At 42.1% G+C, this 19,091-nt stretch overlaps 1 protein-coding gene across 2 annotated transcripts in view; it reads right to left on the reverse strand.

Annotated features, from left to right (window-relative positions):
- Positions 1-19,091, reverse strand: part of LOC137334171 (FYVE, RhoGEF and PH domain-containing protein 3-like) — a 204,991-nt gene that overhangs the window by 12,254 nt on the left and 173,646 nt on the right. For both annotated transcript variants that reach the window (XM_067998730.1, XM_067998731.1), the window contains exons 16-17: positions 12,082-12,204; positions 10,075-10,230 (exon numbers count right to left, since the gene is read on the reverse strand). In XM_067998730.1, the coding sequence (XP_067854831.1) occupies positions 10,075-10,230; positions 12,082-12,204 (279 nt within the window). The remainder of the gene's footprint in view (positions 1-10,074; positions 10,231-12,081; positions 12,205-19,091) is intronic.

A 19,091-nucleotide genomic window follows, 5' to 3' on the forward strand; every position in this document is an offset into this window, starting at 1 on the left:
TCAAAGACAGAATCTATTTGGTTAGAATTAAGGAACAATAGAAGAGCTATTACGCCACTGGGTTTATACTATCGGCCACCAAATAATGGGAAGGAGATGGAGGAGCAAATTTGCAGGCAAATTACAGAAAGATGCAAGAACTATGGAGTAGTGATAATGGGGGACTACAATTATCCCAACATAGACTGGGACAGCAACAGTGTAAAGGGCAAAGAAGGGGAGGAATTCCTGAAATGTGTACAAGAGAACTTTCTGGAACAGTGTGGTTTCCAGCCCAATGAGGAAGGAAACATTGCTGGATCTAGTTCTGGGGAATGAAGTGGGGCAGGTGGAGTATGTTTCAGTGGGAGAGCATTTGGAGAACAGTAATCATAATGTTAGGTTTAGAAGAGTTATGGAAAAGGACAAGGAACAATCAAATGTGAAAATACTGAACTGGAGGATTGTCCAGGTGGATTGGAATCAAAAATTGGTAGGCAAAACAGTAATTGAACAATGGGAGGCCTTCAAGGAGGAGTTGGTTCAGGTACAGAGTAAACACATTCCTACAAAGGGGAAAGGAAGGGCATCCAAAGCTACAGCTCCCTGGATGACTTATATAAGAGATTAAAATGAGACAGAAAAAGGAGGCTTATGACAAATCTAAGGTTCATAATACAGTAGAGAATCAGGCTGAATACAGAAAGTACAGAGGAGATCTAAAAAAGGGAATAAAAGTGGCAAAGAGAGAACATGGGAATAAATTAGCGGCTAACATAAAAGGGAACCCAAAAGTCTTTTATAAACATATAAATAGTAAAAGGGTAGTCAAAGGAAGGGTGGAACAGATTAGGGACAAAAAAAGATGATCTTGTGGAGGCAGAGAGCATGACTGAGGTTCAAAATGAATATTTCGCATTCGTCTTCACTAGAGAAGAGGATGCTGCCATTATAGCAATAAAGGAGGTAGTAGCAATATTGGATAGGATAAAAATAGATAAAGAGGAGGTACTTAAAAGATTGGCAGTACTCAAAGTAGAAAAGTCACCCTGTCCAGATGGATGCATCCTAGGTTACTGAGGGAAGTAAGGGTGGAAATTGAAGAGGCTCTTAGATATGGGGACGGTGCCAGAGGACTGTAGGATTGCAAATGTCACACCCCCGTTCAAAAAAGGGGTAAGGGATAAGCATGCAATTACAGGCCAGTCAGCATAACGTCGGTGGTGGGGAAACTTTTAGAGACAATAATCTGGGACAAAATTAATTGGCACTTGGAAAAGTATGGGCTAATAAATGAAAGTCAGCACAGATTTGTTAAAGAAAAATCGTGTTTGACTAACTTGATTGAGTTCTTTGATGAAGTAACGGAGAGGGTTGATGAGGGTAGTGTAGTTGATGTGTATATGGATTTGATAAAGTACCACTTATTAGCAAAATTGAAGCCCATAGGATTAAAGGGACAGTGGCAGCATGGATACAAAATTGGCTAAGGGACAGGAAGCAGAGATCGGTTGTTTTTCAGACTACAGGGAAGTATACAGCGGTGTTCCTCAGGGGTCAGTATTAGGACCACTGCTCTTTTTGATATATATTAACGACCTGGACTTGGATATAGAGGGTATAATTTCAAAGTCTGCAGATGAAATGAAACTCGGAAATGTAATAAATAATGTGGAGGATAGTAATAGACTTCAGGAGGACATAGACAGTCTGGTGAAATGGGCAGACATGTAGCAGATAAAATTTAATGCAGAGAAGTGTGAAGTGATACATTTTGGTAGGAAGAATGAGGAGAGGCAATGTAAACGATATGGTACAATTTTAAAGGGGGTGCAGATACACAAATCTTTGAAGGTGGCTGGACAAATTGAGAAGGCTGTTAAAAGGCCAAATGGAATCCTGGGCTTTGTTAAGAGAGGCATAGAGTACAAAAGCAAGGAAGTTATGCTAAAACTTCATAAAATACTGGTTAGGCCTCAGCTGGAGTATTGTGTTCAATTTTGGGCACCACACTTTAGGAAGGATGTCAAGGCCTTAGAGAGGGGGCAGAAGAGATTTACTGGATTGGTAACAGGGATGAGATTGGAGAAGCTGGGGTTGTTCTCCTTAGAACAGGGAAGATTAAGGGGCAATTTGATAGATGTGTTCAAAATCACGAACAGTTTTGACAGAGTAAATAAGGAGGAACTGTTTCCAGCGGCAAAAGGGTCGGTAACCAGAGGACACAGATTTGAAGAGATCAGCAAAATAGCCAAAGGCAACATGAGGATACATTTTTTTACGCATTGAGTTGTAACAATCTGGAATGCACTACCTGAAAGGGTAGTGGAAGCAGATTCAATAGTAACTTTCAAAAGGGAATTGGATAAATACTTGAAGGGAAAAAATTTACAGGGTTATGGGGAAAGAGCAGGGGAATGGGACTAATTGGATAGCCCTTTCAAAGAGTCAGCGCAGGCACAATGGGCCAAATGGCCTCCTTCTATGCTAAGAACATAAGAAATAGGAGCAGGAATAGGCCATACGGCCCCTCGAGCCTTCTCCGCCATTCAATTAGATCATGGCTGATCTTCAACCTCAACTTCACTTTCCTGCCCGATCCCCATATCCTTTGATTCCCCTAGAGTCCAAAAATCTATCTATCTCAGCCTTGCATATACTCAACGACTCAGCATCCACAGCGCTCTGGGGTAGAGAATCCCAAAGATTCACAACCCTCTGAGAAGAAATGCCTCATCTCAGTCTTAAATGGCCGATCCCTTATCCGACGACTACGCCCTCTAGTTCTAGACTCTCCAGCCAGGGGAAATAACCTCTCAGCATCTACCCCATCAAGCCCCCTCAGAATCTTAATGAGATCACCTCTCATTCTTTTAAACTCCAGAGAGTATAGGCCCATTCTACTCAACCTCTCCTCATAGGATACCCCTATCATCCCAGGAATTAATCTAGTGAACCTCCGTTGCACTACCTCTAAGGCAAGTATATCCTTTCTTAGATAAGAAGAACAAAACTGTACGCAGTACTCCAGGTGATGTCTGACCAAAGCCCTGTACAATTGTAGTAGACTTCCTTACTCTTGTACTCCAATCCCCTTGCAATAAAGACCAACATGCCATTTGCTTTCCTAATTGCCTGCTGTACATGCATGCTAACATTTTGTGTTTCTTGTACCAGGACACCCAAGCCTCTCTGCACACCAACATTTAATAGTTTATCATTTAAACAATATTCTGTTTTTCTATTCTTCTTACCAAAGTCAATAACCTCACATTTCCCCACATTATACTCCATCTGCCACCTTCTTGGCCACTCACTTAACCTGACTACATCCCTTTGCAGACTCTTTGCATCCACCTCACAGCTTACTTTCCCACCTAGCTTTGTATCGTCAGCAAACTTGGATACATTACACTCGGTCCCTTGATCCAAGTTTTTAATATAGATTGTAAATAGCTGAGGCCCAAGCACTGATCCTTGTGGTACCCGACTAGTTACAGTCTGCCAACCTGAAAATGACCCGTTTATCCCTATTCTCCGTTTTCTGTCCGTTAACCAATCCTCTATCCATGCCATTATGTTGCCCCAACCCCATGAGCCCTTATCCTGCGAAACAACCTTTTATGCGGCACCTTATTGAATGCTGTACCTACTATGATATTATGACTGCGACAAAATACAGGAAGACATTAATAAACTTGCAGAATGGGCGTGTAATTGGCAATTGAATTTCAATATAGATAAGTTTGAAGTGGTACATTTTGGTAGAAAGAATAAGGAGGCCACATACTGCTTGGAAAATGAGAGACTAAATGGGGTAGAGGGATCTGGGCTATAGATACACAAATTTCCACGGCCAGACAGTTGATGCCATTTGACAGAACATCTCGTCCCCAGAACCGACAGGCACCTGGTTGTAGCCTGGATGGTGGTGAGAAAGGCCCTCCCAGCATGCCATGGAATCTCAGCGCCACCGCGAGCTGCCCTCGAGGCTGCGGAGGGGAGGAGACCATCGTCCACCTCCTGATGGGCTGCCCCTTCACGCAGAGGGTGTGGAGAGAGATGCGTTGGTATCTGTCCTGGTTCATCCCCAACAGTTCGGTAACACAGGAAGCTGTGCTCTACGGGCTGTTCCCCAGGATGCACACCGAGACAGATATCACCTGCGGCTGAAAGACCAACAACTCGATGAAGGAGGTCCTTTGGTCCGCCCGAAACCTGCTGGTCTTCCAGCTGAAGGAGCTGTCCACGACCGAGTGTTGCCAACTGGCACACTCCAAGGTCAAGGAGTATGTGCTGTGGGACGCACTGAAGCGAGGTGCGACCTATGCAAAGGCTCTGTGGGGAAAGGCCACCGTATAGAGCCACCCCACCTTGTATTATACACTATGGCCTCAATTTTCCAGTGAAGTAGTTGGTGTGTTGGGTCTCCGAAAATTGCAGAAATCCCGAGTGGGTTCGGAACCCGGCTCCAACGTGCAGACTTCAGGGTTCCCCCCAATGACGCGTCTGGGTGTGCGCGCGCCTCCCAAATGCAGAAGTCCCACCGGCAATTAAAGCCAGCAGGATGATATTTAAGACACTTATTTAGATACTTAAAGTACTTAATTTTGTCCACATTAAGGCAGGGGTCAGATTTTGAAATATCCCCAGTGTGTTTCCTGTGCTGTGGGAAACACTCCATGTTCTGCCAGACATGTTTCAGCCAGCAGCCAGTGAGACATTCAAATGCTTGTTTGACAGATGGGGAGAAAAGATGAGTTCTTGCTGCAGGGCACTCAGTTCCTTCACACAAACTTTTGGCTGCAATATCTTTTGTGTTTTCACTGAAAATTCTTACTTTCCATTCTCAATTCTTCTGTTCACATGTATTTAACAACTTTTCAGACCCCCTCAAACTCACACCATCAGGATGGGGGGGCACCATGGCTGTATTCACCACTACATCCGAGGATGAGCAACATCACCAGCCTCGCGAGGTACGGCGTCCACCTCCGCCACATGGAGCTCCACAACACAGTGCTGTGCCACAGGCACCTGCACAAGAGCACAGAGGGAAACAACAGAGAGGGGTGCCGCTTCAGGAGGCCCCATCCACATCTACCACCCACATGGAGGAGGAGGGGGAGGAGGAGGGAGAACCCATGGGCAGAGCAGTGGCTCTGGCTGCTCGTGAGGCCAGGGGGTCACTGATATGTGAACGGTTTTCCTAACATCAGGAAGTGTGAACAGTCCAGTCGTCACCAGGAAAGAGCAGACACCAGGCCGCCCACCCCTCCCTGCACAAAACAGTCCTGCAACCACACATACACCCACTGCAAAATGAACCAATGAGCAGCATGAAGTGTCACCGTTCATGGTGAACCTCATGAAAGGGCCCTATCACAAAAGCCAGACAAGAATGTGCAAGATGTGGCAACAGTGGTGAGAAACTAAATATAAAATGAATAACCAGACTTGTGTCAAACACTCTTGTGCATACCCTTCATGCTCACAAAACCTTCGCCTTTCTCTTCCGACTACTTCTACGTGGCTGCAGCACAGGGAGTGGCGGGTTGCTCATGTTCATGCCCTGACTGCTTAGATGCTTTGGGCCTACACCCTCTGGGTTTTGGAGCTCATGAGGGCCCCTCCAAAGACTAATCCACCTGCACCTGTGCAGGGGCAGACTCGGCCACCTCGAGAGGAGGCAGCATTGCAGGTACTGGTTGAGAGGGAGGCAACGGGTGAGACATGGGAGCGCTTTGAGTGGCGTCCCCACATTTGGAGAGGCAGGGACTGATTAGGAACAGTCAGCATGGTTTTGTGAGTGGAAAATCATGTCTCACAAATTTGATTGAGTTTTTTGAAGGGGTAACCAAGAAGATAGATGAGGGCTGTGCAGTAGACGGGGTCTACATGGACTTTAGCAAAGCCTTTGACAAGGTACCGCATGGTAGGTTGTTATATAAGGTTAAATCTCACGGGACCCAAGGTGAGGTAGCCAATTGGATACAAAATTGGATTGACGACAGAAGCCAGAGGGTGGTTGTAGAGGGTTGTTTTTCAAACTGGAGGCCTGTGACCAGCGGTGTGCCTCAGGGATCGGTGCTGGGTCCGCTGTTATTTGTTATTTATATTAATGATTTGGATGAGAATTTAGGAGGCATGGTTAGTAAGTTTGCAGATGACACCAAGATTGGTGGCATTGTGGACAGTGAAGAAGGTTATCTAGGATTGCAACGGGATCTTGATAAATTGGGCCAGTGGGCCGATGAATGGCAGATGGAGTTTAATTTAGATAAATGTGAGGTGATGCATTTTGGTAGATCGAATCGGGCCAGGACCTACTCCGTTAATGGTAGGGCGTTGGGGAGAGTTATAGAACAAAGAGATCTAGGGGTACAGGTTCATAGCTCCTTGAAAGTGGAGTCACAGGTGGATAGGGTGGTGAAGAAGGCGTTCAGCATGCTTGGTTTCATTGGTCAGAACATTGAATACAGGAGTTGGGATGTCTTGTTGAAGTTGTACAAGACATTAGTAAGGCCACACTTGGAATACTGTGTACAGTTCTGGTCACCCTATTATCGAAGGATATTATTAAACTAGAAAGAGTGCAGAAAAGATTTACTAGGATGCTACCGGGACTTGATGGTTTGACTTATAGGGAGAGGTTGGATAGACAGACTTTTTTCCCTGGAGAGTAGGAGGTTTAGGGGTGATCTTATAGAAGTCTATAAAATAATGAGGGGCATAGATAAGGTAGATAGTCAAAATCTTTTCCCAAAGGTAGGAGAGTCTATAACGAGGGGGCATAGATTTAAGGTGAGAGGGGAGAGATACAAAAGGGTCCAGAGGGGCAATTTTTTCACTCAAAGGGTGGTGAGTGTCTGGAACGAGCTGCCAGAGGCAGTAGTAGAGGCGGGTACAATTTTGTCTTTTAAAAAGCATTTGGACAGTTACATGGGTAAGATGGGTATAGAGGGATATGGGCCAAGTACAGGCAATTGGGACTAGCTTAGTGGTATAAACTGGGTGACATGGACATGTTGGGCCAAACGGCCTGTTTCCATGTTGTAAACTTCTATGATTCTATTCAATGTCCCCTTTCGCCATCATCCCTCTCCTGGGTCAGGCCCACATCACTCCTACCATCCTGCTGGAAAACATGTATGATGCCTTGGAAGCCCAGTTGTAAAGTTTCTGCCTGCCTGTTTAAGGCGGCAGAATGTTGCTCACTCTGAGTCTGAACGGCCATTGTCAGGGCCTGAATGGACTCATTTGTGAGCCGTGCTTGAAGTTCAACGGAGGCTAGCTTTCTCTCCATTGCAGACATTCCCGCACTTACCTGTGACACTAGCTCAGAGTTGCTCATGTCCCTGTGACAGTATCTCAGAGATTCCCTCCCTTACCTATGCCACCATTCCACTCATGCAGGAGTTGGACTCCCCCATCCTCTGCGCTATTGTGGAGAGTGCGCATGGCACCTGTTCCAGTACCTCGCAAGTGCACTGCTGTCCCTCGATCATTCTCCTTTTAAAGGATGGCCCCCAGGGTTCCGCATCTGGGTCCAGTTGAGCAGATCCTGGAGAGGAGTGCTCCCACCAATGTGGACTCTCTACAGCTGCCCTTGCCACTAGTGTCTGCTCGTGCTCACGTGTGTGGTAACTCACCAGGTGCCAACCCAGCTAACTGAGGACTAGGACCCACCGAGGTGTGAGTATCTGCGTTGGTGGATGGCTCGGTAACATGTGATGGTGCACCCTCAGAGGCCGGCAGGTCCTCTGAGGAATCGCCCTCTGCCATCATAGCGGTCGCTGAAGGCTCTGTAAGAGAACAGAAGACAATATTAAGCATCATCACAGATATATCATGTTGTGATGAGCATACTGAGGTGCTGAAGATGGCAAGGTATGTTAACATGACTTCATTTTGTGTGTGATGGATGTGGGGTGCCAGTCTCAGCGCCCCCAATGGACAGGCACTCGAGGTTTTGGCTGAGCTCCGGCGCCTCCTGCTCCGCGTCTGTAAGGATGACAATTTGTTGCGGCCCCCCTCTGGTCCTCGCCCTCTCCCGTGCATTTTGCGCACTCTTCTCCTAGAAAGGGAAAGTGAGTGAGTGATGGTGAAATGGTCAACTGAATTGGTTTGGGTGAGACTGACCATGAAAGAGATGCATCAGAGGGTGAGTATGAGGGTGAGTATGAGACAGAGCCATGACATTGGATGACGATTGGGTTGACTGGTAGTAGTGGGGTGACTAATGGGCAGGTGAGGAAATGCTGAGGAAGTGCAGGTACGTTGAGGATGAGCCTGAAGTGGATGTGAGGAGTGATGTGAGAGTAGTGTTGGCAGTGCAGAATGAGTTGGGGGGTGGGGGTGGGGGTGGGGGTGGGGGCGGTTATGTGGAAGACGGAATGTAGGAGAATCAATAAGTCTACTCACTTTGATTGACCTAGTTAGGTTATTGAAGTGCTTCTTGCGCTGGATCCACGAGCGTGAGATGTTGCTGCTGCTGGTGACCTCCTCTGCCATCTCAAGCCATGCCTTCTTGGTAGCATAGGCAGGCCACTTCCTCCCATCCGCCCAGTAAAACATCCTCCTCCTCCTTACCCCATCCAGTCGCACCTGGAGTGAGGCATCATTGAATCTTGGAGCAGTCTTGCCCCTGTGCTGCTCCATTGTGGTGTGTGGGTGGTTGCTCCAGGAAAAGCCATTGGAGCAAAGGCCCTCTAAATAGAGCTCCTCCATCCGACAGCCTGTCATGCAGGTGCGCAGTCCACCCGCTGCGCAGCTTTCTGACGGCAAACCCGAAAGCCACGTTAAATGGCACCAATTGAATCGCGATCACGTGGGAAAAGGGACATTATTGGTCGGGTCACCCGTGCGCCCATTCAACCCCCACACACCCCCGCTGCCATCACTCTAATATCGGGGCCCATGAGTCAAAAGAAATACTGTGTTTGAATTGTAATATTGAGATCGCTTTGTGTACGATCTATAATGTATTGGTTTGATTTGTACTCGTTTGGAATTGAGATATTTACATTGAACTGTGTGTATCTTTAAATTCTATAAAATAAAGTATATTTTGAAATAAAAAAAAATACAGATACACAAATCACAAAGTACCAACGCAGTTTAATAAGGCCATTAAAAAGGAAACAAAGCACTGGGATTCATTTCTAGAGGGACAGAATTGAAAAGCCGAGAAATTATGTTAAATTTGTATAGAACCTTGGTTAACACTTGGAGTACTGTGAACACTTCTGGTCTCCATATTATAAAAAGGATATACAGGCACCAGACAAGGTGCAAAGAAGATTTACTAGGATGATACCAGAACTGAGAGGTTGTACCTATCAGGAAAGATTGAGCAGACTGGAGCTCTTTTCTCTAAAGAGAAGATCGAGGGGTGACCCGATAGAGGTCTTTTAAGATTATGAAAGGGTTTGATAGGCTAGATGTAGAGATGTTTCCACTGGTGGGGGAAGACCAGAACTAGAGGCCATAAATATAAGATAGTCACAAATAAATCTAATAGGGAATTCAGGAGAAACTTCTTTACCCAGAGAGTGGTTAGAATGTGGAATTCACCACCACAAGGAGCGGTTGAGGCGACGAGCAGAGATGCATTTAAGGGGAAGCTAGATAAACACGAGGGAGATGTTGATGGGGTTAGATGAAGAAGGATGGGTGGAGGCTCGTGTGAAACATAAACACTGACCAGCATGGACCTGTTGGGCCAAATGTCCTGTTTCCATGCTGTGCATTTTATGTAATTCTACGTAAATGAGGTTGGTACTGGGTTGCTTTAGTTGACAAATTTTACAAATATCCAAAATCCAGAAGTTAATGTTGAGCTCTGATGTGTAGATACTTATTCAGCTATTGTGAAATTTAGGATAGCACTCAAGCACACTCAAAGGAATACACAGCAACCGTGTTTGGAAAAGTTGAGCCTAAACCTCAGAGCTCCTAATCTCAAGAATAGTCCATGGGATATGGGGTCAGAATTTACAATGGTTACCTCATTCTTTTGCTGTTGGGTTCACTTATCTCTAAACATTTATCTCCACTAATTGAACAATAATTTCCATACTCAAGTTCACTCACCTCCATAGTTATTTTTTTCTTCTGGTCAGTTACATTCTCAGGTACTGGATTTGAAGGGACTGCCACAGCTGGCAATGCAAAACATTCCTTACATACACGGTTGTGTCGACTATTATCTGCAAGTGGCTTGAATTCTGAACATTTACCACAGATAACCTGAAAAAAATAACAACCTCCTTGAAACAGACTATGGCCAAAAAAAAATTATTTTCTTAATTTCCTCTCCTTCCTTTAGATTCACCCAACATATTCCATTCCTTAATCAAGACAAGTGACCTGTTCCCAAGCATATGTAACATCACTGAAACAACATTTTTTTTCCCAAGAACGTTACTTTTGGGCAGGATGAAAGTCCCAACTACACACATGACAGACAGCCCATTGAGCAGCCAAAAGCAGACCATGAAGTATATGTGTTACTTTTTTAAACTGAAAGTTCCTGATGTTTTCAGTAAAATTTAATGAACGGCAGAGAATCACACTTACTTCAGTGCTAACTTTTTTTTTTGGGGGGGGGGGGGGGGTGGGGGTAGAGGCAAGAGCAATATATTAATTTAAAAAGGTATTTCAACATTGTAACAGTCCCCTTTGAAGGTGGTTTTCAAACTTTTTTGTACGCGAGTCCATCCACCTCCGTAACATCGCCTGTCTCTACCCCTGCCTCAGCCCACCTGCTGCTGAAACTCTCATCCATGCCTTTATTGCCTCCAGATTCAACCATTCCAACGATCTCCTGGTCGACCTCCCATTTACCACTATGTAAACTTAAGCTAATCAAAAACTCTACTGTCCATAACCTAACTTGTACCCTTCACCGCCGTGACTGCTGGCTCCAGGTTCGGCAACACCACAATTTTAAAATTCTCATCCTTGTGTTCAAAGCCCTCCATGACCCCGCCCCTCTCTATCTCTGTAACCTCCCCCAACCCACTGAGATGTCAATGCTCCTCCAATTCTGGCCTCTTGTACATCCCCGTTATCTTTTGCTCCACCACTAGCGCCTCTGCCTTCAGCTGCCTAGGTCCTAAGCTCTGCAATTCCTTCCCTAAATCTCTTCACCTCCCTCTCCTCCTTTAAGTCGCTCCTTAAAACCCACCTCTTTGAACAAGTTTTTGGTCACCTGTCCTAATATCTCATGATGTGGCTTGGTGTCCAATTTTGTCTGATAAAGCCCCTGTGAAGCGCCTTGGGAAGTTTTACAACATTAAAAGGCTCTATATGAATGCAAGTTGTTGTTGTTGACAGTTCTGGGAACCCTTTGGCCTATCTTTCAAAAGACAGTGTTACCAGTGCTGACAGTGCTATCACTGTAGGAAATCTTGTTTTTTCATTACTATACAGCAGCTGAAATAAAGTGGTAGGAAGCTAAACAAATACAGGAATTGGAGCCAGATGAACAGAAATCGATGACTCCCTGGGATTTCCTTCAGGACCCAATTTGAAAAATCTGTGTCTTGGTAAAACAGTTGAAATATTTTAAAAATCTATTTAGGAGAGATGTGGCCAAATTATTTACTTTAAAAGAGTAAAACTGAAGCAGGTGGCTCGATTCACTGTGTTGCAGAAGAATTAACTTGTCTGGATGCAATCAGGCTCTTCACCTGTTCAGCAGCTCCCCTTCTGAAGGCAATACAAATTTACCACACAAACACTTAAGAGTCATGTCTATGATGTAAATATGCATCTTCAGACTTTGGGTTGTTGATCATCTGCAAACCAGTCTTCAAACATTTTCCACTCATTATAGACCAATTTTTTTTTTAAAGTTGTTCCTATACCCAAATTAGACAAATGAGAAGGAGAAGAAAAAAAGTTTTGAAAATAAACTAGAATTGATCATGTTATACAAAGTTAGCAAAACGGCAGTTAAACAAACCAGAGAAAATGGAAGACAAGATAGGATGAGATGTGCTCAAAACTTAAAAACTTTAAATACAAAATAAGTGAAATGTACTTTTAGTTGTATATGACTATTAAAATTTTCAAATGTCTTATTTTAATACTTACTGCATTGCATTGTTTACAGTGATGGCGGCGTTTAGTAATTGAATTAAAAGTTTCGCTACAGCTTTTGCAGGCTTGTTTTTCCTTATCACGTTTTGTTTTTGAAGCTCTTTTACCTGAATCCATCTGAAAAAAATGTTTACATCAATTGTACACAATTAATATAATCACTGATATCAGAACTATGTAACACTGAAGATGTTGAAATGGTACTTTATTGGCTCTTTTACATTACAGGTTGTGATTTCACACTGTACCTGCTTTAGAACAGTGTGTTAAAATATCAAGCCACACAATAAATACAGATGAGAAAGGCCATTAGGCCCATCCATCCAGAAAATAAATCCTACTTTTGCATTTTCCATAATTGATTTTAGGATTTTTACCTTCTATCTGGTAACATATTTCACGTTTTGATCACTATTGTGTGTGAAGAACCGCTTCTGGACATCATAAATATTATTAAACTGGATCTATGTTCCCTTGTCCTATTCACATGGTTCAATTTGAAGCAATTCCCAGGATCTACCTTTTCCATGTTGTTTGGAATCTTATAAACCATTACATGGTCACTGAACAGTTGCCTCCTGTCAAGGATGAAAAGACTAAATTTCTCCAGTGTTTCCTCATACATAATTCAGTCCTCTGATGGTAAAACCAACTTTATGGCTTTTCTCTGAACCGACTACGGAACTTGAATGTCCTCTTTGTATCTGGATAACCAGAACTAGGCACAGTATTCAAGGTGTTCTGGCCAAAGTTTGAGCTAAACTTCCTCTGACTTGAAGACTACTGTTTGGGCTCGATAGTTCAACATTCGAGTTGCTTTAGTCATTGCTCCTCTGCAGTGGTTGAACATGTCCACTAAGGCCTCTAGATGTTTTTCAAGTCAGCTGTAGCTATTTCATCATTCATTAAATACTTGTGCCAGCCATTTTTTCTTCATATGTGTAGTACTTTATAATTATCCATATTAAATTTCATCTGCATTATTCTGGCCGCATATGTTTTGTCCAATTCATTTTGTTATTACCAACCTGTCTGGTCAGAACCAAATGCCCCTTTTAGGCTGGTATACAGTCCACATCTGTTAATTCAAAGGTGTTTAATTCGAATTACTCAATAATCCTGAATTGTGCTTAAAAAAAATCTCCTGTGCCATTTTAATACGATTGATTCATTCAAATTACTGGATAATTCAAACCTTTTTGGCACAAAATATGACTAAAGTGTACTCCTAATAATTCAATCTGCAAATCTGACCAGTTTGGATTGTGTTTCTGAAATCAGATTGTAAATGTAAATGAGAAAAGCAAGGGTCGCAGCACCACTCCACATTTCTCCCAACATAACTCCACTAATAACCTATACTTTCCAGCCTACAACTAATTCCTAATCCATTCCCATATTTTACCCTGAATCCCTTCTGTTTGAGCTTAATCAATAGCCTTTTATGCAGAAATTGTAACTAGTGGGATGCCGCAGGGATCAGTGCTTGGGCCTCAGCTATTTACAATCTATATTAATGACTTAGATGAAGAGACCGAGTGTAATGTATCCAAGTTTGCTGATGATACAAAGCTAGGTGGGAAAGTAAGCTGTGAGGAGGACACAAAGAGTCTGCAAAGGGATATCGACAGATCAAATGAGTGGGCAAGAAGGTGACAGATGGAGTATAATGTGGGGAAATATGAGGTCATTCACTTTGGTAGGAAAAATAGAAAAACAGAATGTTTTTTAAATGGTGAGAAACTATTAAATGTTGGTGTTCAGAGGGATTTGGGTGTCCTTGTATATGAAACATAAAAAGTTAACATGCAAGCAATTAGGAAGGCAAATGGTATGTTGGCCTTTATTACAAGGGCTTTGGAGTACACGAGTAAGAAAATCTTGCTGCAATTGAACAGGGTTTTGGTGAGACCACACCTGGAGTACTGTGTGCAGTTTTGGTCTCCTCATCTAAGGAAGGATATACTTGCCTTAGAGGCGGTGCAACGAAGGTTCACTAGATTGAGTCCTGGGATGAGAGGGTTGTCCTGTGAGGAAAGATTGAGTTGAATGGGCGTATACTCTGGAGTTTAGAAGAATGAGAGGTGATCTCATTGAAACATATAAGATTATGAGGGGGTTTGACAGGGTGGATGATTGGGAGGAATTTCTTCACTCAGAGGGTCGTGAATATTTGGAATTCTCTATCCCAGAGGGCCATGGATGCTGAGTCATTGAATATATTCAAGACTGAGATAGACAGATTTTTGGACTCTAGGGGAATCAAGGGATGAGGATTGGGCAGGAAAGTGGAGTTGAGGTCGAAGATCAGCCATGATCTTATTGAATGGCGGAGAAGGCTTATTGCCCTATTGCTCCTATTTCTTATGTTCTTAACTTTGTTAAATGCTTTGTAGAAATTAGGTACACCATATCATAGGGCTTTCTAGAGTCCATCTGGAATATCATTTCCTCAAAAAGTTTAGGAATTTAATCAGGCAGGATCTTCCCTTTTTGAATCCATGTTGACTGCTGTTTACCAGGTAATTATTAAACAAGGAATCCTTAAATTTATTCTGGATAATTAATTCCATTATTTTAACTGGTATTGAAGTAAGACTAACTGGTCTGTAGTTGCCTCAGTCTGTTTTTAAAAATCCTTTTTAAAAATGGGAACACTTTGGCCTGTTTCTAATCTACCGGATGTCTCCATTGTTCAATTCCCTCATAATGACAGTCAGTACCTCACAATTATCCATCCCACGTGCAATGTTATGATCAATTTGGCACAAAGACCATTATTTTTGCAGCTGTACTGGATCACTGAAAAAGCACTGTTTGTTAAGTTTAAAAAAAGGCAAGACTGGCTATGTCCAAATTTATTAAAAAATCAACTGTTCTAAATATATATAAACTCCCCTTAAAATTGAGTTGAGAATAGATGATTGAAATTAACTTTAAATTTGATTTTACTTAGTGTAAATAAGTTACTCATAAATTGATTTAACTTCTTATTCTACACAATTTGCAGTGTATACAGAATCCTAGAACGCAATTTTATTTCCGAACAATTTTTAGCATTATGTGATAGTCATTGGCAAAACCTGCTCTTTTTCTGCCAAATGGTGAATCTCGTAGGTTGTGGTCTTGATTTCAATCAAAAATACTAACATTAAACATGCAGTTCAACAACAAAAGTAGCATTGTGAAATACTGCCAGCTCTTTATTTCCAAATTTCTAGAATGATCTTAACTGTTATTAGAATAGAGAACTGCTTTAACTCTAGCCTTCTATTATTCACAGCACAACGTTTTGCACTGCACCACACTAAAATATTTACCGGCCAAGAGCATTGATAAAATGTCAAAATCTCTATATCCAACCTCGTTAACATAAATGTTTCAATAGCACTTTACAAGATCAATGTAAGTGCGCTCGTGCATGCAAGCTAAAAGGAGGACATTTATTTTCTTCTCATGAAGTGTACCACAGGGTTCCTTCATCTTTTTCCATCAATCTTGGTGATTTTATTTTTCTTTTATCAACAATTTTCTCCCCTCTTCACTTGAAGGCATTGGCTCCTTTCAAAGTAAGGTTCCACAGGAGCTGTGGCCATGTGGTATTATTCATGTGGGAGCCTTGAGACACTAGTTGACCCCAGAAGGTAGCACAGCCAAGCCTGGTCTTTCCTCACTCAACTTTCACCAACAATGTGCTTCCCCGATCAATTTTCCCCTTCCCAACCTGAGGAGCTAAAACCAAATCATAGAACATCTATTTCTATGGCCGAGATCATCTAACTTAGCAGGATTGAGCTTGGGACCTTTTTGGTCTGTGTGGCCCAGTGAATTGCTGGATATATTTGCTGAGTCTTAATCATATATTTGTTGTTGCTCATTGAATTAGTTGTACAGAGTGTTATGTTCGTTATCCTGGTAGATTAACTAAAGCAACAGACGCTCAAATATATTTCTGAAACTAGATTGAGATAATTTCAACATGCTTCATGATTGTAATTTTATCTGTGCTGTAACATCCATATTTATGTTACTATGTGTAGCTAACTGAATAATTAGAAAAGCAGAGCAGTTTTTAATCTGCTTTAGTACACGTTTTTAACACTAACATTCTAACACTTCTGCATTTTTTGGAAGCAAACAGAATCTTCATATGTTTTTTTTCTGTCAAATTGCTATTGATTTATAATAAAAATCAACTTTGAAAGGAAGAACTCAAAGACAATGTTGCAAAAAAAGGACCTGGAGTTTTTATTAAAACTAAAATTAATTTGGAAATACAACAAACTGTGTATTCCCTTAACAGCTATAGAAATATCAACTCATTAGCTAGGACTCCATGGATTATTACTTTCCCATATAAGGCAGTTCTGACAATAAGTTTCACAGAATTATTTTAAAAGGTTACATACATTTAAACTTGTCAATTCACATGGGAATCACTTGCAATTCATTACTGACATCCCAATAAGTTAAAGGAACTCTCTGTATGAGAACAGTAGATAACCTTGTCTTCAGTGCTGTACTTTCTACCACCTGTCCCACCCAAACCACCATTATTGCCAAATCTCACCTCGCTATTGTCTTCAACCCTTGCAACAAACTCTCTTCCCTAGCCATTGATTCCATCCCCCTCCCTGGCCATGATCTGATGTTGAACTGGACTGTTCTCAACCTTGGCAACCTATCCCTGAGCTGAGCTTCTGACCCCATATCCTCTCCATCACCAAGACTGTCTACTTCCACCTCTGTAATATCGCCCTATCCTACCCTGCCTCAGCTCATCTGCCACTGAAACTCTCTTCCATTCCTTTGTTACCTCCAGACTCGACTATTCCAATGCTCTGTTGGCCTCGCCCCTCCATATCTCTAACTTCCTCCAGCGCTATAACCTTCCGAGAACTCAGCAATCCTCCAATTCTGGCCTCTTGTGCATCCCTGATTTCCTTCGCCCAACCATTGGTGGCCATGCCTTCAGCTGTCTAAGTTCTAAAAATTGGAATTCCCTCCCTAAAACTTTCCATCTCTCCACCTCCTTTAAGGCTCGCCTTAAAACTTACCTCCTGGACCAAGCTTTTAGTCACCTGTCCTAATATCTCCTTCTTTGGCTCAGTGTCAATTTTTGTCATTTAAGCTCCGGTGAAGCATCTTCAGGCATTTTCTTACATTAAAGGCGCTATATAAATGCAGTAGTTGTTGTTCATTCTGTACAACATTAGGGTGCATTTTATTGCTACTTTTGCATCATGCTCAACAGTTTTGGGTGTGCGTCAACACAAAAGTTGCAGTGTAACTCTTCAGCCAGGTGCTAATTGAACTTGAACATACTGAAGCCAAGTGGTCTGACATCCCCTTAGGAAGACCATCTCCACACTGCTTGGATTTGAGATCCTGAATCGTGAAGCTAAATTTAAAAGGTCAGGGAGGAAACCAAATACGACTGGCTATGAGCTCAAAATGTTAGAAATTTAGTGTCAGGGCAGAGTCCTACATTTACACTGAGCTCTCTTCTGTCAGAAAGAGTGTGATCTGCAGCCATGCAATGTAAAAAGTGTGGTTGGCTACGCTTTGTACTCTGCTGCTCATTCCAAGATCAGCAGTGCAATATAACCACAACCGTATCTATGTACGCACTGCTGTTTCCTGTTAGCATTAAATGTTCCTTTCAATTTCACTGCTTTTAAACTGAGTGGCCATATGTTACTTTCAGCATCGATTTGAATTAAACATAATTCCCAGATTTTACCACTGCAATGGATTATAAAATATTTGAATTTGGATTGACATACACGCAATCTTAAACTATTTAAATTGTGCCTTTGAAAATGGATTTGCAGAATTGGTAACCTTTAAACAGGAACTCTATTCAAAAGTGGTCAACTTCATTTGGAAATATCATTGGTGTAATGTGCATCACATGCTGTTGCTGTGGAGAAATAGAGCTTCTATTATTGTAAAATATTTTAATTCCCTTCTGCAGTGGATTCTAAATGAGATTACATCAGTGTGGCATTCTGTTGCTGTGCTCTAGGATATTCCACAGAATTTTGTTTCTTTTGAAAAAGATTAAAATTCTGTGAAAAATATTAGTTTGTGTTCCTGGTTCAGTATTAACTTTACAACCTGTAACATCTAGATGTTTATAAAAATCAAAACTGAACCAGCAAGCTAGCAAATAATACTCTCTAGACCATGAATGAACAAATACATGTGCCTCACCATTCAGTACACTGCTGTGAAAAACATGAGGGTATTCCTCTTCCTTCAATAAACTGCTATTGAATGGAGAGTTACTCATACATCCCCCATCCGCTAGTATACTGCTAGGGAATACATATGGAACATGGACACATCTTCCTCCCTTCAGTACGCTGCTAACAAATGGAAATGCAGACAAATAACAATTAAATGAACAGCAGCACTGAAGCACCAGACAAAAGAACAGATAGCATTCATGTATTTGCCATCTATCACAACAGGAAACTATGACCGCACAGAATTGTACAGGGACGCGTATTTATAGGTATGTGCTAGCAGGGTTTTGAATGTTTTGAAAAGGGCTGCAGCTTTCAGATTCGAAATCATTAATATTGCCCATATTAAGTACAAACACCACATCTAAACAAAAATTGGGAATTCAATGATATGTTTAAGTTGATCCTGATTGAAAGTAAATATTTTATAAATTTTAAACTTCGAAGTGTACTCCACTGTTTTGAACAATTTTTCCAAAGCAGGATACAGTCTACCTGCATGCAATACTCCATAACATACTGCATTAAAATTTGAGTTTATAGAAGAGATAAGTTACATTTCTACAGCATTTCAATTTCACAGTAATGTAAAATTCATTCAACACTTTCTGACTAGGTGCTACCAATTTTTGAAATAAGAATATATCTTTTACCTCAAACTTGACACTGTTATCTGCAAATAGAATAGTCTCCTCATCTAACTAAATTTAGATTTTACGCCAGAAGACTTGGCTGATATGTAAATAAATACTG

The sequence above is a fragment of the Heptranchias perlo genome, chromosome 17 (genome assembly GCF_035084215.1).
Source record: "Heptranchias perlo isolate sHepPer1 chromosome 17, sHepPer1.hap1, whole genome shotgun sequence".
Taxonomy (NCBI): domain Eukaryota; kingdom Metazoa; phylum Chordata; class Chondrichthyes; order Hexanchiformes; family Hexanchidae; genus Heptranchias; species Heptranchias perlo.